Consider the following 23796-nt stretch of genomic DNA (forward strand, 5'->3'; position numbering starts at 1 on the left):
ATTCTACACGCTCGCTAGTTCTCCAACCAGCACGTAGCAATCTCTCGCACCGCCAACTTTCATTGGTGTTCGAGAGATAATTCTACACGCTCGCTGGTTCTCGAACCAGTACGTAGCAATCTCTCGCACCGCAAACTTCCATTGGTGTCCGAGAGATAACTCTACTCGCTCGCTGGTTCTCGAACCAGTACGTAGCAATCTCTCGCACCGCAAACTTCCATTGGTGTCCGAGAGATAACTCTACTCGCTTGCTGGTTCTCGAACCAGTACGTAGTAATCTCTCGCACCGCAACTTCCATTGGTGTTCGAGAGATAATTCTACTCGCTCGCTGGTTCCCAAACCAGTACGTAGCAATCTCTCGCACCGCAAACTCCCATTGGTGTTCGAGAGATAATTCTACTCGCTCGCTGGTTCCCGAACCAGTACGTAGTAATCTCTCGCACCGCAACTTCCATTGGTGTTCGAGAGATAATTCTACTCGCTCGCTGGTTCCCGAACCGGTACGTAGTAATCTCTCGCACTGCAACTTCCATTGGTGTTCGAGAGATAATTCTACTCGCTCGTTGGTTCTCGAACCAGTACGTAGTATTCTCTCGCACCGCAACTTCCATTGGTGTTCGAGAGATAATTCTACTCGCTCGCTGGTTCTCGAATTAGTAGAACGTAGCAATCTCTCACACCTTAACTTCAAATGATCGAGGTATGACTACATCAATAACGCAGCGGTCTTCGTACCATGACTTCAGATGGTTGAGGAACAGCTAGGACTGGTCTTCGACCGGCAGCGTAGCGGTCCTCGTACCACGACTCCAAATGATCGGGAGACACCTACTCACTGGTTCTCAACCAGTTAATCGTAGTGATCTCTTGTACATTTACTTCTAGTGTTCGAGTTACGACTACTACCTGGTTCTCGACCAGCGGTGTAGCGATTCTTCCACTATTTCCACTTCAAGTGGTCGAGTTTAGACTACACCTGGTTCTCGACTAGCGGTGTAGCGATCCTCCTACTACCTTTACTTCTAGTGGTCGAGTTTAGACTACTACCTGGTTCTCGACCAGCGGTGTAGCGATTCTCCCACTATTTCTACTTCAAGTGGTCGAGTTGCGACTACCACCTGGTCCTCGACCAGAAGTGTAGCGATTCTCCCATTACCTCTACTCCAACAAAGTTGGTATCAGGTACACACTATCGCCAAGTGTTTTACCCGGAGATCCCTTACCACGACGACACCTAGCGTTGAAACCTATCCTACTATCCCTTTACGCCGTCTTGACAAGGCCTCCGAGGAACCTAAGGGAACTTTGGCTGAGGACGCCCAGAGCCGATAAGGCCTTGTCGGATCCTGTAGAGACGAAAGACCATATAAGACCTGGTCGTGTAAGAGTTCTCGCCATGCGTATTAACCAAGCCGTGTAATCGGAAATGGACTTTCCAACTTCATGGCTGAGGGCTAGGATCAGTGCTTGTTCAACCGAGGCAGGTCAAAGGTCTAAGAGCCTTATCTCCCGAGAACGATTCTCCGAAGACAAGGCTAAAGGCTAGGGAGAGTGTATAATTCAACAAACTGACTGATCGAAGTTGGTAAAAGAGTAGACGCTCATATAGAAAACATTGGTCTGTAAATTTAATTCATTTTCAATTTTCCATACATATTATAACATGTTACCCTTTGAGCGTTCGCTCGGGGGCTATTTCTATTTGATATTCTTTTCTGAGTATTGATTTCAGGAAAATTCTATTCGACATTGTGGAAGACTCCACGTCTCTATGGTTCTACACCAAGATCGACTAAGGCGAGTACGGCAAATGTTGACAAGGCTCCGTCGCAGACTCTACGCCTTCTCGATCGCTCGAGAACGGTTGCTGGATTTCGACAAGGAATACAGAATGAAGAGATGGTGTACCCGCGGAGATAAAATTTCTTGACTTCAATCTAAATTCTCGATTACAGCAAGACGGGAGACTTAGTCGTATGCTCTGTACTTTCTTGGTTGACGTCGGAGATTGACTCAGACAAACCCTTTAGGTGCCCGCACGAGGCTGATAAAGGAAGTCTAACGTTATCTCTGAACTCACCGAGAACGGTCACTTGAGCTCGATAATAGTTACTCCATGGTCAGCGGTCGAGAATATGAATTCGTTCATTTGCATTGAAGTCGGGGGCTACTGTCAGGGTTATGGATACCACGTACCTAATTGTAGTCGACTACATCTCGGCAGGACCCACCACATACCATGTCTTATACGGAAACTGACTTCAGATATGGAGGGAGTTTCGGATAAGGAAAGATAACCAGAGTTCTACATGGAAACGACAAGGACTGCTCGGATTGTATCCATATTGGTTTCTCTAGTTCTACTTGGACAAGGGGACACCTATGGATATAAATACAAGGCCCCCTAGGAGGAGAGGGGAGAGAACATAGACACGGACAATCAACACACGACCACCTCAATCAACACCCAACACAATCGACATAGAAGCCATAACATAGAAGCCTACATACGCCAAGACACGTCGCCGGATATCGACTTCAGGGATAAGCACGGCTAGTACCCTACGGTGTCTCCGGATCCTGTCAGGAGAGACGAAAGCGCTATCTCTGATCTCGCCGGGCACGGATTCGAGGTGGAAGGCTACCCTGTTGTCGACTACGAGTCAGATCGTCAGACCGCCATGTCGACAACAGTTAGATAGGCTATCCCAAATATTGTACTGGTGTGATTATCATGAATAAGATGTAGGGTTATTACTTGACCATTCAGGGGCCCGAACCTGTATAAAAATCCCTGTCTCCGTCTCTTTTACCTCAGTCTCGCGTATACCCTAGCACCGATGATCCCCATACCATGTAAATACCAGAACCGCGACATCAGACGTCGACATAAGCCACTATAAGCTTATGTAAGAAGAGAAAAAACAAAAAAGAAACGTGTTGACTCTCATGCAAGAGCTAGCTCTACACATACGTACTCCAAAACAAATATATTAAATGCACAAGTGATAATTTTTAGTAAGATTATTTAACTATGAAGGCTTCCCCTACGGTGCTTTTCCTTAAAAAAAGAAAAACTAAAACCAATCTTATAATTAATTATTATATATGTTGGCTTTAATATGGACTAATAGTTAGGAGTGAGCTCTACTATCAAACTTACTCTTAAAAGCAAGTACAATAGCAAATCTATAAGTCCGCTATAAGTACATGTGGAGAAGAGAAAAGAGAAGAGAAGTGTGCTACAAATTTATAGCCATATGTAGTATGTATGGACTTCAAGACGCTGTGTGTCTAAGAGGTAAGACCATATATTAATAGTGTAGTATATATATATTTATAGATAACTATTATACGAATTGACTATTAAATTAGTTATATATGATTTGTAATTAGTAGTTGACTATATTAAACTTGCTCTAACTATACACACACACTTCTAAACCACTCCTCATAATTTAATAAGTGGCATCCTAGTGTTTTTCTTGGTTCTTAATCTTTGAGAGAAAACACTACTACTTTCATATTAAAATATAGCAATCTAATATTAAATAAGGCATATATATAAATTTATATTATTAAAATATATCATATCCGATTAGATTACTACTTCAGTGTAGTAAATCTCGGCCGAATCGATCGCTAAATTGGCTGTCTAGTACACTTAATTAGTTATTTACTATCATGCAATCATCCACTTATTGTCCAATTTAACCGATTATTACTTGTTGTAATTAAGCCTAATTGGGCATTGATTCAAATGGTAAGTTCTCCTCTGTTTCATATTGTAAAACTTTCTAGCATTGCTCATATTAATATTAATATAGAAGTTAATGAATCTAGACACATATATATGTTTAGATTCATTAACATTTATATAAATGTGGGCAATACTAGAAAGTTTTACATTATAAAACGGGGAAAGTAGCCTGCAATATGACAATCAACCCTTCTATAGCATATAAGTTACTAACAAAATTATAGTTCTACGAGTATAATCACAAGGGTAATCACAAGAGTATATTTTATTATTTTGATAATAGTGTGTTAAATATCTCTAGAATCACAACAAGTTACTCCCTCTATTCCATAATATAAGACGTGGTTAAAGTTGACACGGTCTCCAAAACTAATCTTTAGCTTATTTTTTTCATATACTATAAGGTCTATAGCAACAAAATTATAGCTATATGAAAGTAAATTTAAATCTCAATCTAATGATATAATTTTTAACAAAGAAAATTCATTTTATATTATACTAAGTGTTGGTCAAATGTTTTAAATGTTGAATTTTGAAATAATGAGCGTTTTACGTTATGGAATGAAGAGAGTATTATTAAGATATTAATACTAACGTGAATGTCAAATATCCGTATAATTCCGACTACCTTCCGTAATCCGATTAATTGTTAGACTGTACTCCATCCGTTCGAACTCCGTTTTCTATCTTTTACTACAACATTGACTGACTAGTAGTATCGTGTGCCATGTCGAAAGCGAAAGATTTACTGTGCAAGTGACGAACAAAAGCACCACAAAAATCCAAGCTCACCATTAAAACCACCCAAAATCCGAAAACATTTTTAGCATTTTTAACTTCTATATGAATTAATCCACCTACGTAGCCACGACCATCAGTCCAATAGTTCACCCTCTCCCAAAGTGCAAACCCCGATGTTTACCCTCGTCATCGTACGCAGTAAATTACTCCCTCTTCCGGCGCGCTACAGGATGGCATCGGCAGCTCCCGGGCGCAAACAAACCCCAACTTGCCTTTCCGTTCCGCCGCTCGGTCTGCTCCAGCCAGCGAACCGCGAATACAATAGCCGGCGCCCCGCGCGTACACGGCCCCGAGGCCGAGGCGCGGTGGCTCGGCGACCGCGCGCTGCACACTCAGCGCTCGCGCAGCAGCATTTCCACTCACTTTTCCGGTTTCCATCGCCCGCACCGCGGGGCGAGACGGGGCGGCGAGCCCAGTGGTGGTGACCTGGTGGGCGTGGAGCCACTAGCGACAACCCATGCAACGAGAAATACGAGTAGTTTTTTTTTTTTGTGTTCCTTTGAAGTTTTTCTCCCTCCTCTCCTCAACTCAACTCAACTCCCGATACTGTACGCTGCCTGCTGTACTGCTCGCTCTCCTCAGTCCAGCTATCTCCCATAGACTTCGCACCAACCCCTCGCACGCACCACCAAAGAAAACAACGTTTTTTTTTTCTTCTCAGGAAAAGAGAGAGAGAGAGAGGAAAATTATACTACTACTCCTGCTCTACTGTCCAGCCACGGACACCAAGGCAGGAGAGGGGAAGGGGGATGAGCAGCTCGGCGTGGTGAGGTGAGCCGAGAGGTGGGGCGGTGGCTGCTGCATTGCATTGGGCGGGAGAGATCGATCGATCGCTCGCCGGCGCTGGGGCTGGGATCTCGCGGCGCTCGAGGGCGCTGAGGAGGAGCTCTGTGGCTGCTGCGGCTTCTTGGTCAGGCGCCGGCGTTGTGCCCATTGGGCTGGGGTCAAGCTCGCCGTGATCTGGGGATTTGGATCTCCGAGGCGCGTTGCCCGTTCGCTGTCGGGAGCCGCCGGGGCGGGTGGTGGGTGGAAGGCTCCATTGCGGCAGTTCGGTGGGCGGCTGCTGATTGGGGGCAGCCGGGCGGGAGATCTGGCCGTCGGCGGGGAGCTGCAGATCCCCTGCCTACTGCGCGTCCACGCTTCGCTGCCGTGGAGATTCTTGAGGAGGTTGGTGGTGGGGATGGGGATGGTCGGAGCCTACGCGGATCCCTTCCTGCCTCCGAAGATGGCCTTGTCGGCGTACGCCGCGCCGATGGGGGAGTATGGCCAGCCGCAGCCGCAGCCGCAGCCGGCGCCGCGCCCGCCGGCCTGCCCGTACTCGTCTTCCTCCTCCTCGCCGCCGCCGGTCTCCGCGTCGTACCATTCTTGGCCTCCGGCGACGTCAGCTTCGCCGGTGAGTAGCCCACCTCCGGTCTCCTCTCCGCCAGAGTCGTTTCCGTCATCGCCGCCGCCGGCATTGTCGCCGCCGCCGCCGGACGCTCCTCCCCCATCGCTCCCGCCGTCTCCGCCGCCGTCCCCACCCCCGTCGCCGCCCCAAGTGGAGGTGCAAGCGCCGCCGCCGCCGATGACAACTGACCAGCCGCGCGTCCAGCCCCGCGTGTACCCATCACCCCCGCCGCCGTCTCTCCCCCCACCTCCGCCTCAGACCTTCTCGCCGCCATCGCCACCTCCATTTCACCCACCGTCGTCGTCGCCCGCTCCAGCTCCAGTGCCTGCTGCTGTAGTCTATCCGCCTCCTCCCCCACCAAGAATCGCCTCTCCACCGCCGCCGCGTAATCACATCAAGCCACATTACGTGCCGCGGTCATCTGCGAGGTCGCATTCGAATTCGACCCGCGCATCAAGTGGCGCCGGCAAGAACATCGAGATATCGAGGGAGGCAGCCACCACAATTGTAGCACTTGCCGGGCTTGCCATGCTCAGCTTTGTCGGCGCTACAATTTGGTTCGTCAAGAAGAAGCGCCGGCGGATAGAGCCTCCTGCATCACTGCCGACACAGCAGCCAGCTCCGCCGCCACCGCCAAACTACTTTCCCTCTTCCGGTGGATCCTCGCTAACGTCAGGTACAAAACTTGAGCATCGAAGTGTTTTAGTGTACAACTATATGTGTGGATCCTAATTTTATCCATCGAACTTGATGCCAATTGTTTGTACTGTCAGATGCATTTTTCATATCACCTGGATATCATCCGGTCAGGTTGTTCAGTGCGGGGAGCCATGGGTATCCATATTCACCAGCTGATTCTGCCATTGGGTACTCTAGGATGCTATTCACCCCAGAAAATTTGGCAGAATTCACAAATGGCTTTGCAGAGCAAAACCTTTTGGGAGAAGGTGGATTTGGGTGTGTTTACAAGGGCATCTTGCCAGACAATCGCCTTGTGGCTGTCAAGAAGCTCAAAATTGGGAATGGGCAAGGAGAACGTGAGTTCAAGGCCGAAGTTGATACTATCAGCAGAGTACATCATAGACATTTGGTTTCACTAGTAGGCTACTGCATAGCAGATGGCCAGCGGATGCTTGTTTATGATTTTGTTCCAAACAATACGCTTTATTACCATCTCCATGGTAAGAATCTTTTATCAGTTCTAGTAACCTTGATTTTTTTAAAATTTATTTCTAGCTTCACTGAGGCTGAGTTTTCTTAACTGATCACTAAACATGCCCATGAAATTGCAGTAAGTGAAGCGGCAGTTCTTGATTGGCGAACAAGGGTTAAGATTGCGGCCGGAGCAGCCCGTGGAATTGCTTATCTGCATGAAGACTGTAATACTACTTTCCTTTGTTAAACTAATCCATTTCCCTCAAATAGGATTGTTTTCTTAGTATTGCCCTGCTTTGTTCATCAGGTCATCCTCGGATTATACATAGAGATATTAAATCATCCAATATTTTATTGGATGACAACTTCGAAGCTCAGGTATGCTATTACTTGGTGTATGACCTCCATCGCCAGACACTTTAATGTGATTCTATATTCTTTTTTTTTCTTCTAATTTCCCCTCTCCAACAATGCCAGGTTTCTGATTTTGGACTTGCAAGGCTAGCAGCTGACTCCAATACGCATGTCACGACACGTGTCATGGGTACATTTGGGTATGTGAACTTGCGAGTATAGCGAAAGTCTCGCAGTTCTCCGGAATTTTATGGCTAATATCTGATCTAAAAATATAATTTTGATTAACAAATGTAGTATGCCCTCTGCAGGTATTTGGCTCCAGAGTATGCGTTGTCTGGCAAGTTGACTGCAAAATCTGATGTATATTCTTTTGGAGTCGTTCTTTTGGAGCTTATTACAGGAAGAAAACCTGTTGATGCTTCCCAGCCACTGGGAGATGAGAGCCTTGTTGAGTGGGTGAGTTTAAAAAAATATTCTGAACATTCTATTTGACTCAGTTTAGGTCCTAGTTATGCATATATTCAGATTTTTAGCATGTGTTTGTTTGATTGAGATTTTCTAAAAATGTCAGGATTGAGTGTTCCACCTGCATTAATTTTAATGAGATTAAAATGTAAATATATAAACAAGACATTCCCTATAGGTCTATATAATCTGCTTAATGATTTGGTTGCTGATTTTCTGTTCCACAGTGCTGATCACTATACCTGTTGAGGTGAAATACCCAGATTTGTAGGTTCTGGTATATGCAACTTCGTAAGCCCTGGTGGCATGTAATTAGTTTGCCTTTTCTCTTAAAAGCCAATCAACCTTTCAATTCTTTTATTTACAATGTTGCCAATATACTTCTAGCAGCTGTAATCTGTTAGTCCTTTCGTTGGCCCCACTTTCGTAATATGTTGTCTGAGGAAATGATATGGAGAGAGCCAAGTTAGCTAAAAGTTCCAGGGGTTGGAGCTTTTACAAAAGTAGGCAGCCTGATTATTCTTCCAGAGTGGCACACAAAAAGCAGAGACTTATTTAATGCAGTGTTACAACCATAAGCTGTGATGAGTCATGAAAGAAGCTAGAGAACTTCGGCAAGGACTTGAGCGATTTGAAGGACAGAGAGAAAGACACCAATTATCATGTACCTATTTAGATAGTTGCATAGCAATCATAAAGGAATTGATGCAGTGCACAAGTGACACCTAAGTATAGGACATTCCTTCTGGTTATTATCTGGTCTGAAGGGTTTCATGATAGCTTTTTGCGTTGTATAATGCGAACATAAAATATGCTGGTCCATCTAATATGAACAATAACACAAATAGTAATGTCATTACCGTACCCGTGTGAACCTATATGGACTTCTAATTTTCATCATGAGTTTGAAGCATTTGGACTGGGATTAATTTACCAGTGTTGTGATCTTAAAGCAAACCTAATTCATGTTGAAAATTTTCAGGCTCGGCCCCTTCTCCTCAAGGCAATTGAACATCGAGAATTTGGTGACCTCCCTGATCCAAGGATGGAAAACAGGTTTGATGAAAATGAGATGTATCATATGATAGGAGCTGCAGCTGCATGCATTCGTCATTCTGCAGCAATGAGACCGCGGATGGGGCAGGTAATGAACACACCCAAATTCATTTATGAACTAGTGACACCCAAAGACCAAAATGTGATGTTTCCTTTGCATCTCTCAGGTGGTTAGAGCACTAGATAGTTTAGCAGACTCTAACTTGAACAATGGCCTTCAACCTGGCCGCAGTGAAGTATTCTTAGAACCACAGTCCGAAGAAATTAGATTGTTCCAGCTGAGAGAATTCGGCAGCCGAGATTGTAGTGACGAGATGAGCCAAGCTAGCTGGAGAAGCCGAAGAGATTTGTAAACATGTTCAGCACAAGATCATTAACAATTTTTTGGCCATTCTTTACATGTAATTATCTCTTTTACATGATTTTTTCCCCTCTGAGGCAATTCATGTTTCTCCATGGAATAAAATTTTGCATTCTTTGAGGAGATAAGTAAATCATTCCTTCCTTTTCCCTTTTCAGTGAAGAGTATACAGATGTTTGATTCTTGGCATTCGCCGATAAACAACTGTATTGTTTTCGCTTCTTTTTGAGCAGGCCAGATTGCTGTCCGTGCACTGCAAGTCTCTGCGGGGATAAGGCTGTAAAGCTTATCAGTGGTTGCTTACATTCTATCCTCATGCCTTGTTTTGAGCACAAGTACAATCATTAGCGCCACATTTCCGCAATGTTCGAATTGCTCTGCATCTTATTACAGTGTTCGCTTGCCGTAAGAGCAGGTACAATAACAGGCTATTAGCTAGCTATAAATATATTTTAATGAGATAAAAGATGAGAGAGAAGAGCAGCAGGCTACAGATCTGTAGCTAGCTGTAGCACGGACTTCAAGACGCAATATGTGTATGACAGGTGGGATCATATATTAGTAGTATAGTAAGCAACTATTGTATAAATTAGCTATTAGATCGGCTATAAATGAATTGGAGCTAGTAGTGGGCTATACTGTTAAACTTCCTCTAACGGTGGTTGCCGCGTCACTGGCGACGCAAACACCTGCTGCTTAATACGTAGATCATTGAGATTCGCGTGGATCTCGCCTCTGTGTCGACCGATCGGCCGTTGATATGATATATAGCGGCGACCACATGATGGGGGAGAAAACCCAGTGGGCGGATGGCAATGTCGCACCAAGAAATACGCGCACGAGCTGGTTGGCCTGGATTGATGGCGAGGCGAGCGCGGATGGACGTCGTCACGTCGATCTGTCGGTTGCCGTCGCCGTCTCCCTTTAATTTGCCTCCCCTTCTTTGCTTCGCCATGCCTGTTGCTGGCCGTGTTTGCTGGGCCAAATCGAGATCGAAAGTTGGAAACCAGGGCCGCAGTATATTGTTGGCCCAAGCCCAGCAAACCAGAGAAATACGGATCATACGGTTGCGTGTCCTGTACATGCGTCGGCAATATGTGAAATCCTTGGGGGATAATAGTATTATTATTATCTCTCGGCAGACCTACGATCTTACGTAGCTTACCTTAAATAATTGTTCGTGCTTCTGGCGTAAAGTATTGGTGTGCAATAATAATCCGACTGCAGCTTGATCTGCTCGTATCTTTTAATAGCCGGCCGTCGCCGTGGCGACCATCGTCATCGCTAGGTCCCTAAAATTAACAGCTTGGCAGCATGATAAATTGATAATAGTTTACTCGTTGATTAATCCAATTCGTAATACATGGAGGAGTAAAGCAGTTCGCTTCCGCGGCCCGCTGCGCTGCCAGGAACACCATCGAGATCGCGAGACAGCTCCCGAACGCAAAGCACCCACCCGCGGGCGATCGGGACGTGTCGCGCAGCATGCAAGCCGCCGCACCCGAGCCCTTCCACGTGCCCCAAGCTTCCGTCCCGGTACGTCCGTGTCCGCCCGGGACAACCGACACAGGACCGGACCCAACTCGAATACGGACTCGTGTCACTTCTTGCTTATAAAAGGCAACGCATCGCCGCGCGCTCGCTCATCAAACAACATATAGCCGCGTCTCCTCATCTAATCCAACGCCGCCGTGATCATCGATGGCATACGAGACGTCGTCTGACCACCAGCTTGCGGCGGCGGCGGAGTTTCTAGCCGCGCTGCAGGTGCACCTCGCCGGCGCCGAGGCGTCGTCGCCGACGTGGGGGGGCCGGTGCGCGTACGACGAGGACTTCATGATGTACGAGTTCAAGGTCCGGCGGTGCCCTCGCTCGCGGGCGCACGAGTGGACGTCGTGCCCGTACGCCCACCCGGGCGAGGCCGCGCGGCGCCGCGACCCGAGCCACGTCACCTACACCGGCGAGCCGTGCCCGGACTTCCGCGTCGCCGCCCGCGCCGCATGCCCGCGCGGCTCCGGGTGCCCGTTCGCGCACGGGACCTTCGAGACGTGGCTGCACCCGTCGCGCTACCGCACGCGGCCGTGCCGCTCCGGCATGCTGTGCGCTCGCCCGGTATGCTTCTTCGCCCACAACGACAAGGAGCTGCGGATCGTGGGCGACGACGCTGCCGCCGCCACGCCCTCGCCGAGGTCCCCGTTCACGACGTCGGAGGACTCACCTCCGCCGTCTCCGATGGACATGAAGCAGATTGTCCTTGCAATGCAACAGATGGATGCGAGGAAGGCGACGCGATCGGTCGCTCCAAAAACGGACATGCTACAGCAGGAGCTGGAAGAGGACGCTCCGGAACTGGGATGGGTGTCTGACCTGTTGATGTGAAACTTGCATTTTGAGATGTACAAATTATTTATATAATTTATTTTTCAACAGAAATGTATTCTGTATTCTATATTCTGTAACGTAATTTCAAGTATATATATAGGCTTGGTCCTCGTGTAAGAGAACTACATGATGTAGACTTTTTATTCGAAATCTGTGTATCTTTGTGCCTATATATTTTCGCTCAAGTAAGAGCTTCGTATGTATCTCCAATTGAATTTTCTGAAATAATAATGAGCTTTTCGTTGTATGGTGTGGGTTGCAGGGGCAAATACCATTACCAGTAAAATTAAATGAGCACACGCATTTTGAGTACTACTATTTCAATCATTTTGAGTACTATAATACTCCCGTCGTAAATCTTCCGTCGTAAAGGAAGTCGTTTAGAATTGTGACACGGTCTTTAAAATACAACTTTAACAATTGTGACACGGTCTTTAAAATACAACTTTAACTTCTTGTTTCTATAAAAATATTTATTTAAAAGTGATATATGTATATTTTTATAAAAAATATTAATATTTTTTAAGATAAATCTATTCATATAAGTTTTACATTTTCAAACTCATCAACTTGAGAGTTATTCATGATTTACATTTTCAAGGTTTGACTTAAACATTATCCTAAACGATTTTCTTTACGAGTATGGAGTAAACGACTTACTTTACGAATACGGTTTCTTTACGAGTATGGAGTAAACGATTTACTTTACGAATACGGAGGGAGTATTTCAATAACAAAATTACATTCGATGAGAATAGTATCATTTAATGGTATTAGAATTTACTTTTCTATTTATGATTTTGTTGGCTTTGTTGCTACTGATATTATACATCCTTTGTCCCATAATTTAAGGATATTATACTTCCTTTTGTCCCATAATTAAGGGATTTTGATGTCTATAATATAAGACGTCTCATAATATAAGAAATTTTGATAATATCATAGTGCTATGAATATGAATTTGGACAGGCTTCCTACTTAGGTTGATGTGGAGCCTGTCCACATTCGTATTCAGATTGATGTGGAGTTAGATTTATAGTACTGTAATATATTATTACGAGACGGATGGAGTAATAACTAATAAATAAAAAATTAAAAGTCAAAAACTGTTTTAAAAACTATGCCAGTTTGCCCGCGCTTCATCATATCGTAGGATGTAGACCATTTTATATAAATGGAAAAAATACCCGTGCGTTACAAAAGGTTATTTTTAATCTTTTTATTATTATACGGTTTAACTAAGGTAAAATTCACCGTGGGAATTCGCTTGGACTTATTTCTTTTACAAAATCATGAGCTGCAATTAGGAGTCTAATCGTTTTAAGTTAGCATGGGAGTTTATTTTTTAAAAAAAGAGATTTCTTATATAACTCCTCCTGTATTTCCAAAAGCGAACGAACTTAAAAACCAACTTAAACATGGATATGTATCTTCAAAAGCGGGTGAATTTAAAAACCGACTCAAACACGGATGACGAAAAGTACCGACAAAAACATTTTTAATTTTTATAATAATAGAGATTTGGTGAAGATTGCAAATATGTGGCACATAAAAGTCACGCCAACCTTTCATCCTTCGATTTTCTGTCTTTGATTGGGTTCCATATTTAGATGGTGTGATTTTGTTCAGCTTATATGCTCACTGCCGGTTGGACCGCTCGTCAGATGTTGATCTGATCGTTAAGATATAGTTCTCTCCTAAATAATATCTTCTAGCCTCAACCCCTCTTCTATGTATACCCACAATGTTGCCCCTAGCCATGAATCCAACTAGAAGTATGACTTCTAAATCCTAATCATAAAAGAAACCTACCAAATCAGGGAAACAACATCCCATATAACTCTACACTCCAATCTTTCTATACTTGGATTTCGACACCACATTTAACTCATCTTTTCATATGGACACAACACCACATTTAACTCATCTTTTCATATGGACACAACACCACATGTATGCCATAAGGAAACCTTTATCTCCACGTGCATTGTTATTTAGCTTGAGTATCCTTGACCGTCTTAACCTTAACTTCTCTTAAACCTAATCCCGACCCATCACCGGCTATACTCCTATGTCCTCAAGAAACACCTGACATGAACAACAAAGAAATTCCATATCTAAGTACAAGCTCGTACCAATTTAACTCATATCAGCACAAATAATATCACATACGAATAGAAACCATCTAGAGCCATAAACATGAAACAATTTAGAAATTCCACGAAAACAATCCGAAATCGACTCCTTCTCGGAGTTTGCCAATCTGACCATCGGGCTACCCCGGTTAGACCGCATGAATACCTACGGTCTGACCAGTACCCACTACCCGGTCTAACCGGCTCCCATTGCCAACAAACTGTTCACCAACATTAAATACTATACACCGTGTTTTCAATAAACATTTACCTTTGACAATCATGCCAATAAACTTCTACTATTGCCAACAATTCAATAAAGTTCATATTCATGAATGTTCATCATCAAGATTAATCATCACATGATTATACAGGAACATTCATGAATAACTATGGGCCATTTTTTCCGTCTCCCTCGTGCCACTATTGTACTGATAGCTGCCACTTGTATATGTCTCTTCCACCGTGGCTAATATTTCACTCAAACAGATACGACTTCTGCTATTTTTGGTCTTTTGATAGAGGACCGGCTAGTGCACCTCATTGCAAAGCTCCAAAACTCTCCGAGCAGAAGTTTGATCATAATCGCATCGAAACCTCTTGTCGACTATAGCATCAATATTACCTCGATCGAAGTTTGGCCTCACGCCCTCATAACTTCAGTCATGTGAGTTTTGTCCAATCTTCGTAAAAAAAAACACAACGAAGCTCTACACATCGCTCTTCTTATCCAGTTAGCCATTTGTAATCCTAGGCACCGTAAGGTACATATGAGCTAAAAGCCTAAAAAGGAATTTTGAGTGCTGCCATAATATTCACACATTTCACTAAGAATCGACAGCTCAACTTCAATGAATACAAAAGAAGTGTTTTGACTACAAGTACTGCATGCAAATATTATCACCGGTCTACCATTATCTATAAAAAAAAATTATCACCGGTCTACCTTCGGCCTAGAGATGCTGTGCTGTGAAATTCCCGGCGCCTGAACCGGAGCAAAAAGTGTTGGGCCTCAATGCGGCTGTAGCGCGCATTGTATGGGCCTCTGGGGTTATGGCTATATGGGCCGTCGTTGCGCTGACAGGAGGAGTGCCAGTGGTATCGAGCCGGAAGCAGGAAGCTGCTATCGATACATCAAAAGCACAAAGTCTATCCCGCATGGGTTACGCCTAGGGTTACGGCTTACGCCTCGCCGCCTCCTCCCCGGGAAAGCAGATTCTAGGGCTCACTCTTCCCCTCCCAGAAAGCGAAGATCTATAGCTTGTCTCCCCGTCGGCCGCCGCCGGCCCGCCGGATTTCCGTGGCCGTGGGGCGGAGGGGCGAGCCGCGGGCGTAGCAAGCCGGCGAGCCAGACTGGCGGGAGGGGGGGCAGGGGGGACGGAGCCGTGGGCGCGCTGCCGGCGAACCCAAATTTTGCTAGAGCTAGACGCGTAGTCCTCAAGGGCGCGTCTCGGCACGGGTGCAGGTACCGTCCTCTAATGTCATCTTCCCGTAGATTCTCACTCTCAAGTCTCTGTTCATTGGCTGTCACTGGAAAATCGTAGTTTAAAAATGGAAGCCACTGTGTGTTTTGGTTTGTGACATGGGTATGTAGATCATTAGATGTTTAGATCAATATAGCAAGTTCATCGATGTAGGTTCGTCTGGAACGCTCGAATTGAAATGATTGTTGTCAAATTGATGTGAATTTTCTCTTTTCCAAGCGAGTCATAAAGAGGAATAGCCATGTTTTCTTTTTTTTCCCCTTTTCTCTTTTTTTTGGCGATCAGGTTAGTGGAGAGACCCCTCTGCATTTCTTAAAACTTCGGACCTGCTACTAAAATGATCACACACATTGCATACTTCAGGGCTTAAGCCTTGTCTAACTTCTCAACACATGTTTATGTTTTTTTTACTGTCAACGTCTGTGCTGTTTCCTCTGACTGGTCTTATGAATTTTTCAAAACAGGAACAGTACAAGACCATGTCTTCAAGGAGAGGAGGTGGTGGCCGCCGTGGTCGTGGCCGTGGCCGTGGGAGAAGTGCTTTGGCAGAAAATGATATGGACTTTCATGAAACCTCTGCACCTTCTTCCCCGAGCACTACTTCTGATAAAGAGGACAATATTGAGTTCACTTCGCAGCAACCTTGTCTTGTAAGCCCAGCAGCAGAGCATGTATCCAACACGTTACTCAACCGTAAGATCAACCACCGATCGGATGCAATCTTCGGTGATCAGGTTAATCCAAGAGCAATTAAGTTTTGTCATAGTTGCATAAGTAAACAAGTTATTGTAGGCAGAATAAACTTCGCAGTGCCACTGAGGTCATGTTTTTTGCAGGCTGTGGAGCAGTTGAAGTTGCGACATCACAAACCTTTAAAATTTCATGAGAGATACCGTCCTTATTTGAGGGATGCTGGCCTTCTTGGGCTCTCACAAATTTGCCAGAAGATGCCTCAATTGGACAAGGCATTGATCACTGCCCTTGTTGAGCGTTGGAGACCAGAAACTCATAGTTTTCACTTGGCTTCTGGGGAGATGGCAGTTACACTACAAGATGTAGCAATGTTGTTAGCTCTTCCTATTGATGGCCGTCCAGTTTGTTCTACCACTGATCATGATTATGCGCAGATGGTCATTGATTGTCTAGGTCATGATCCAAGAGGACCATCAATGCCTGGAAAATCTTTTCTGCACTACAAATGGCTGAAGAAGCATTTCTATGAATTACCAGAAGGAGCAGATGATCAGACTGTGGAGAGGCACGTTCGAGCATATATCCTGAGCCTTTTATGTGGGGTGCTATTTCCAGATGGAACAGGACGGATGAGTCTGATATATCTTCCGCTGATTGCTGATCTTTCTCGTGTTGGGACATACAGCTGGGGATCTGCAGTGCTGGCCTTCCTATACCGTTCTCTTTGTTCTGTTGCTTCCTCCCACAATATCAAGAACATTGGTGGTTCATTGCTTCTCTTGCAGCTTTGGAGCTGGGAGCGCTCCCATGTTGGCAGACCATTGGTCCGGTCTCCCCTGTGCCCAGAGACAGACATTCCACAGGATTTGCCCCCTGTTGGCTTTCGTTGGGTAGGTGCGCGCACACAAAGTGAGAATGCTACACGCTGTCTTAAGCAGTACAGGGATGAACTGAACCTGCAGCGAGCTGATCAGGTGAAGTGGGAGCCCTACTTGCACATTGAGTCTTCAAGCTTGCCATTGCTTTGTACAAAAGATGCAGATTTGTGGCTTACACAAGCTCCACTAATAAATTTTCCTATAGTCGAGATGTATTTGCCTGAGCGAGTGATGCGGCAATTTGGGCTTCGCCAATCCATTCCACCACCTTTTCGACCTACCCTACAGGCGCTGCATCGTATTAGTCGACGTGGCAGAGAACGTGAGAACTGGGAAGAGACACATCATGAGTACATTCAGGAATGGGAAGCCCGCCGGCAGCGCATATTTCCAGAGTCAGAGCAGTATGACCCATCGTCTTATGAGGAGTACCTGCATTGGTACTCAGGAGTTACACGGCGGTATCTTGTACCATCAATCAGTGATGATGTGGAAGCAGGACCTTCATTACAGCCTGATGATTCCATTGATCTGCAGTATCAAGCCAAGGCTCCTATGATCCGCAAAGCAGTAAGCCTATATTATCTATTCAGTTCCTATGCAGTTTCTGTAGTTGATTGGGCCTAAATTTGTGTCAGATATAAGTTGTCTTTGCGAGACTTCAAATAGTTTTTACAATCACTCCATGCATAATTTAACTAATATATTTAACTCGAAGGGTCTGCTGATTGTTGTAGGTTGATAAACTGCACGGTATGGTAAAGAAGGCCAAGATGGCCATGACATCCACAGCTGATACAACCACACAAGCCTTGGTCTTTGAGTTTCTGCATGGCTTTCAGGATGTTCTCCATGACCTTGGCGAGATCAAGGAAAATGGTGGTTCCGCTACTAGTCCACATGTTGAATCAGCTGCCGCTCAAGACATGCCTCTACTTTTGCTAGAAGCTGAACAGAACATTGTTCATGCCGATCAAGAAGCTCAGCATCAGGAAGAGGAAGAGCTTCACATGGTGGATGATGCAACAATGACCCTCGAGCCTATGGATAAGGAGGATAATGGTTTCAACAATGTCATCTGCCCATGTCCTTCACTGGAGTTGGAGGAACACAGTCACTCAGCTACACCAGCCATCGATGAGTGTGATACAGCCACTCCTGCTCCAGGCTCTGCAATCCCACAGCAAAGCACTAGTGTTGATCAAGATGGACATCTGGAAAATCCTAACGAAATGGGCCAGATTGAACTAATGGTGGAACCTATGTATGTGGATCACAATGATTCCAACAATGTGCTCTCATCCAGCACGTCAGCTCAGGCGCTGTTGGAGAATTGTGAAGTAGCAGAGGCAGTCAATGAAAATGTCGATCCAGCCACCCAAGTTACTGGCTCATCTACCCCAGAACAGGGCACGGATGTCATAGTAGATGCTGAACAAGAAAACCCAGCCACAACAGAGGGCAACTAACTTCAATGCCGTCCCCTCGTCTGCAAAGGTGACAGGCGATTCTGATTTCTCCCCTTATGGACCAATTCGTGCCACCTATGTATAGTGCTTAGATGCCGTTGTCCGAAGGTTCAGCATATTGCTGACATATTGCCCTGGTTGTTTGACCATGATGGGCTCCACTGGAAATTTTAGCCGTAATTACTGATGTAGCTTACATATCTCTTGCTTTCCAAAGTCATTACACTTATCATTATCAACATTTTTGGTTTTTTTTTTGTTTTTGAACATGCATTCGATTTCCAATGGGAACTTAACGCTGCCAATGCATATACTATGTTCTTATACAAAGAACAAGAAAAAGAAAAGGTTGGAGGTAGGTAATGGCGTAACTAGTTGGGCCACGCACGGCGAAACTACTATATGATGCCAATGCCATGATGGTCAATATTGCTTTCATATTAAAGTTTTTTTTACATTTTGAGTTGATTTTTTAAAAGTCAAGATGAAAGGGGAGACCACAGTTGAAAGTTTCATATGATTTGAGTTGGAAGTTTTATGATTTAAGTTGAAAATTTCATATTAAATAAGTGCTATGAAAGGGAAAAGAAGTGTGGCTGTGTGCTAGGCGAGGCGCTAGCAATCTCGTGGGGGAAGCGAAGAGAGGCCCAAACCGCTGGTTGCCTGCTTGGCCCATGGGTTTGAGAAGACCATGGGCTCGAGCGGCCCAAGACCATGGACTTGAGGAAGGAGTCGTAGTCGTCGTATCTTGATGACACGTGCGACCGGCCCGCGCGCTCGTCGTTATTCCGCGGCGCCATCTTCCTCTCTCCTCCGCCCTACGCGTCGCCCCGCCTCGCCTGGCCTTCCCCGCGCATCCTGCACGGAGCCCTAGGAGGCTAGGAGAGGAAGAAGAACACGCGCGCGGGGGGATAGTGGATAGCCGAAGCAACTCGATCGATCTGTGGCCGCGATCGTAGCTCTCTTCTTGGTCCGATCTCGTCTCTCCCGGCATGGATTTCAGGAAGGTGCTCGACCAGACCGTCCGGGAGATGTAAGAATCAGAATTTTTATTTCTCCTTCTCCGCCCCTTTTCTCCTCCTGGTGTATTCCTATCTTGTAAAGATATTTTTCTTCTTGTACTTTCAGAAGGAGGGAGGTAAATCTTAAGGTGCTCAAGGTGCCGGAAATCGAGCAGAAGGTCAAAATTTCTGTCGATTTTGCCGTCAAGAGTCAAAATTTGGAATTTTGGGTGGTCAGATGGTTTGCTATTTACCTGGATTTTGTGATTGGCGATTGAAGTTTTTTCCCCGATCTCGTATGCAGGTTCTTGATGCCACCAGCGACGAGCCGTGGGGGCCGCATGGTTCCGATTTGGCAGATATCGCCAGGGCCACCAAGAGCTAGTGAGTAGCTCAAAGCTAAAAAAAAAATTCAGAACTTATTTCCATTTGTTTATGAGAATCTAGCGTGTTTCAGTTTACGACTTGGGGGCGTTGCACATTTTGATTGTTCGCATAATCCCATTGCTTTCTTGTTTCTTTTCCAGCGGTGATAGCGAAATTATAATGAATGTGTTATGGCAACGCCTGGGGAACACTCTTGCGAATTGGCGTCACGTGTATAAGGTAATAAGATAGGATTGATTGTGCAGTGATGTGCTGTTTGGATTGATTCCTTAATAACAGGATGTTTCTATCATTACAGGCGTTGGCTGTGATCGAGTACCTTCTAGCTAATGGCACCGAACGTGCAGCTGATGGCATTGTTGACAATAGCTCACGAATTGCAGTATGGGTTCTTCGCTAGTTTTTCTAGACATTGATATTTCATTGTTTATAGTACTTGTCGTCTGATGCTGATTTCTTTTGGGAAGAAACTCACAAGATTTGAGTATTTGGAGCCTAATGGAAAAGATGTTGGGCTCAATGTGCGTAAGAAGGCTGAAGCTGTTCTAGCAATTTTGGATGACAGGGAGAAGCTTCAAGAGGTCAGAGAGAAGGCTGCCGTTACTAGAGACAAGTAAGACATTCTGTAGCCCATTAGCGACATTATTGCATTTCTTGTACATTTGATGCTTACTTCTTTTCATGAACCATTGGTCTAGGTATTTTGGCTTATCATCAACTGGAATAACGCACAAATCGAGCGCAGCATCATTTGGCAGTGGCAGCTACTCATCTGGTAGCCACTATGGGAGCACAGGAGGTTCAAGGGAGGTGGGATCATTCAAGGATATACACACAGGCACAGAATGGAAAAGGAACAAGAAGGAAACAGTGTCAAACTACAGCAGCAATAGAGAAGGGTCTAAAGAAATTACTAACAGTGCAACCAGTTATAAGTCAAAAAAGAGTGAAAGGCATGGTAGAAGGTACCTCCCAGTTCTACTCCGTCTTTTTCAGGTTTTACCATTAACAATAGATAGTAGTGGTGCCTTGAAATTATCAAGTTATTGAGCAATGACTTTGGAATCCAATCTTAAGTTACTAAATCTGATACTTTTACTGTGTGCATGAAAGAAATCAAAATTCCTTAACATTACACTCGAAGTTATCTGCAAATATTAGCACCACATCTGAAGCCCCAAGCTCAAAGAAAGGGGAAAATGAGGATGATGATGATTTCAACCCACGAGGATTTTCTACATCTAGTAAGTATTTATCTGCAGTATCTTAAATATTCATTTGCATTTATGATTACAATGGTTTACCTTTTTGTTGCACACGTAAAGTTCTAAGGATTTATTCTTGTTTGACCATAGTCATCATGTTGCCATCTGGAAATTCACTTGGCTGTATGTTTGGAACTCAGCTGGAACAGGTACCACAAGATCTAATCACCTGGATCTCTTTGGTCCAAGCTTGATGGATGACCTTGTTGATTCTACTACATCCACTTCAACAGCAACGCCAAATGTTAGCACACCTGCTGTGCCAGAGGTTGATTTATTTGCAGATGCAGCTTTCCAATCAGCCAATGCTCCATTGGAGGCAGCAACGGTTTCTCACACTCAGGTTTATACTTTACTAATAGCCTTTTTTTTACCATGATTCATTTTTCATATCCCTAAATGTCTGTGAGAACTACTTACTCAAATATGTTACCAAGAAAGTGGAAAAATACCCCCCTTAAGATTCATAATTTACATGAACTATATTGTTGAAACTTGAAACTTCATTCATTATATGTTTCCGTCCATGTATTTTCAAATAAAATACTTGGGGAATTCGAAATACATGAGTTCATTATTCTACAACTCATTATTTATTTTCAAATTTCAATGTAGGACAAAATTGATTTGTTTGCTGGCAGACTGTCTTCTGCTGATTCATTTACTTCAGACACAGAGTTCTCAGTACGCGGTAGTCCTAACAAGTCATCGGAGAAAAAAATGTCTTCCGTTGTGCATCCTTCTACTTCTGCTTTTGATCCCTTCAAACAATCTTTTGCCACCTCATTTCCTTCAGATTCAGAGTTCTCAGTTCATGATCCGACAAGCAAATCTTCTCAAGGAAAAACTCCCACACCAGAACATTCAAGTACAGCAGCTTTTGATCCTTTTGCTGCAATTCCACTGAAGAGTTTTGATGGATCCGAATCTTTTGGAACATTTTCTTCGAACACAGCCTCAAACATTACTGAACTGCCACGGGATTCTTCTGGGGGTCCCAAAAGTTCTGACCATCCTTTGGAGGATGCCAATTTTGATGCCTTCACTTCACACTTGGGATCTTCCACAACAAGTGCAACTGAGTCCATGAACAAGCCCATCAAAAAGCTTGGGCAGGACTCGATGTCAGCATCAAAATCAGTTGCAAAGAAAGAAACTTTTCAGGTCAAATCTGGCATATGGGCTGACTCTTTGAGCCGAGGATTGATTGATTTGAATATAACTTCGTGTAAGTATTTTTGCACTTTTTCCTGTCATGCATGTAGTTCAAGTTCGGTAGATGCAAAGTAGCAAACATAAATTGTAATATGTATGTCCGAATTTGCAAGGTTCAATTCATTTTAGATAATGGATAGAAATTCGGCCTCTATAAAAGTAAAAGATTCCTAGTGAACTGTATATTAGATTATTAGTATCCTTACAATAAAACACAAGCATAAGAATAGGAAGGGTCATCAAGCACAACTCAAAAGGCTAATTATCCTAGGTGCTAAAAAGGAAGACGCATCATAGCTCATACCGTATTGTTGTAATATGCAGCACAAAAGAAGGTCGATCTCTCCGATGTTGGGATTGTCGGACCGCTGAGCGGCGGATCTGAGGATAAAGGCCCGTGGTACATGGGGGCGACGATGGGCACAGCACCAGGCCTTGTCAGTTCTAGTTTTCCATCTAAAACAGAAACATCCAGTGGAAGCGGTCATTTTCAGCACCAACAGTTTGGAAGCTTTAAGTGATTTTTATCCAGGATATGTCTTTTGTTCTATGGTTCTTGCAGAGTACTTCTTGGAGCATTCGTACAGCTCCATGCCTATAAGAGTAAACGTGTATATAGCTACCAAACTCTGTGCGATGATCAGGAGACGTGTTGCCAACTAACCAGCATCTTCTCTGCCCTTGAGGCATTAATATTTTTTTACTTATGGCGAAATGGATATGTTTTGTGTACATGAGTAAAGAACCAATGCCATGGTAGCAACTGTAAAAAGGGTTGTTCATCAATTATGTGTGATACACGCTCATATGAATTTTGAAAAATGAATAACGCAAAGCATTCTGGATGCTGGCAGTGGCAAATGTTTTTTTTAGCGAAACAGTACTTGGTGTGCCCTTTTCATTGATACAGCGGGAAAAAAAAACTGTACCAAAGCCAAAACTTTACAGAAAGAAAAATACTAGGGATGATCTGTGTTTGGCTACTGCCAAGACCCAAGATTTGCCCGCCTTCCTAATTTTCGCCGCTAGGGACCGTGCTAAGAGTTCTTTACGTTGAAACACTCTGTGAAAGAGCATGTAGCCTAGTGGTTGCAGTGACTTGAGTAGCATCCGAAGGTTCTAAGTTCAAATCGTTCTTAACTTAAAAAAAAAAAAAAGGCACCCCAAGGTCCTGAGTTCAAATCTACATAACTAAGTTCCTATTTTTTAAAAAAAAACTGAATATATCCGGTTGGATATAGAAGTCGGGTAAAAAAAAACTTCTAAAAAAAATGTTGAAACACTCTGATTCCTTTCTTTCCATATCTCCTAAGCAACACCATATCTCCTAAACAACACGGACGGTGGAGACTCTTTTCTTAGTCATCTCTAAGGTACTGGCCAACGTTGTCATATCTTTCTTTCCATATCTCTTAAGCAACATAGTGGAGACTCTTTTCCTAGTCATCTCTGAGGTACTAGCCAACATTGTCCACCAAGTATGGATCAAATATTTCCATATCTCCTAAGCAACACGGAGGAGACTTTTTTCCTAGGCATCTCTG

The 23796-nt window shown here is 44.4% G+C and overlaps 3 protein-coding genes across 4 annotated transcripts; all 3 read left to right on the forward strand.

Moving 5' to 3' along the window:
* The first annotated feature begins 5081 nt into the window (after positions 1 to 5081).
* On the forward strand, positions 5082 to 9496 carry LOC127759976 (proline-rich receptor-like protein kinase PERK8). The gene is made up of 8 exons (XM_052284185.1): positions 5082 to 6625; positions 6723 to 7130; positions 7242 to 7328; positions 7412 to 7482; positions 7582 to 7658; positions 7770 to 7917; positions 8909 to 9070; positions 9150 to 9496. The coding sequence occupies exons 1-8, from the start codon at positions 5743 to 5745 to the stop codon at positions 9333 to 9335; spliced, it is 2022 nt and encodes a 673-aa protein (XP_052140145.1). The 5' UTR covers positions 5082 to 5742; the 3' UTR covers positions 9336 to 9496.
* Positions 9497 to 11044: 1548 nt separating this feature from the next.
* On the forward strand, positions 11045 to 11811 carry LOC127762222 (zinc finger CCCH domain-containing protein 10). Its single transcript, XM_052286683.1, has one exon. It carries the CDS (start codon positions 11045 to 11047, stop codon positions 11720 to 11722), a length of 678 nt encoding a protein of 225 aa, XP_052142643.1. The 3' UTR covers positions 11723 to 11811.
* Positions 11812 to 19172: 7361 nt separating this feature from the next.
* LOC127761063 (clathrin interactor EPSIN 1-like) lies at positions 19173 to 23124 on the forward strand. 2 transcript variants are annotated; one of them, XM_052285276.1, is made up of 11 exons: positions 19173 to 19417; positions 19513 to 19564; positions 19690 to 19769; positions 19913 to 19991; positions 20071 to 20154; positions 20240 to 20385; positions 20471 to 20737; positions 20886 to 21016; positions 21178 to 21380; positions 21653 to 22265; positions 22577 to 23124. In XM_052285276.1, the coding sequence occupies exons 1-11, from the start codon at positions 19377 to 19379 to the stop codon at positions 22771 to 22773; spliced, it is 1893 nt and encodes a 630-aa protein (XP_052141236.1). In that variant the 5' UTR covers positions 19173 to 19376; the 3' UTR covers positions 22774 to 23124. The 2 variants fall into 2 exon arrangements, with proteins under 2 accessions (XP_052141236.1, XP_052141244.1); XM_052285284.1 differs by lacking the exons at positions 19173 to 19417; positions 19513 to 19564 and having other exon boundaries at positions 19710 to 19769; positions 20251 to 20385.
* Positions 23125 to 23796: the final 672 nt, after the last annotated feature.

Source organism: Oryza glaberrima, chromosome 1 (assembly GCF_000147395.1).
Source record: "Oryza glaberrima chromosome 1, OglaRS2, whole genome shotgun sequence".
NCBI classification, from domain to species: domain Eukaryota; kingdom Viridiplantae; phylum Streptophyta; class Magnoliopsida; order Poales; family Poaceae; genus Oryza; species Oryza glaberrima.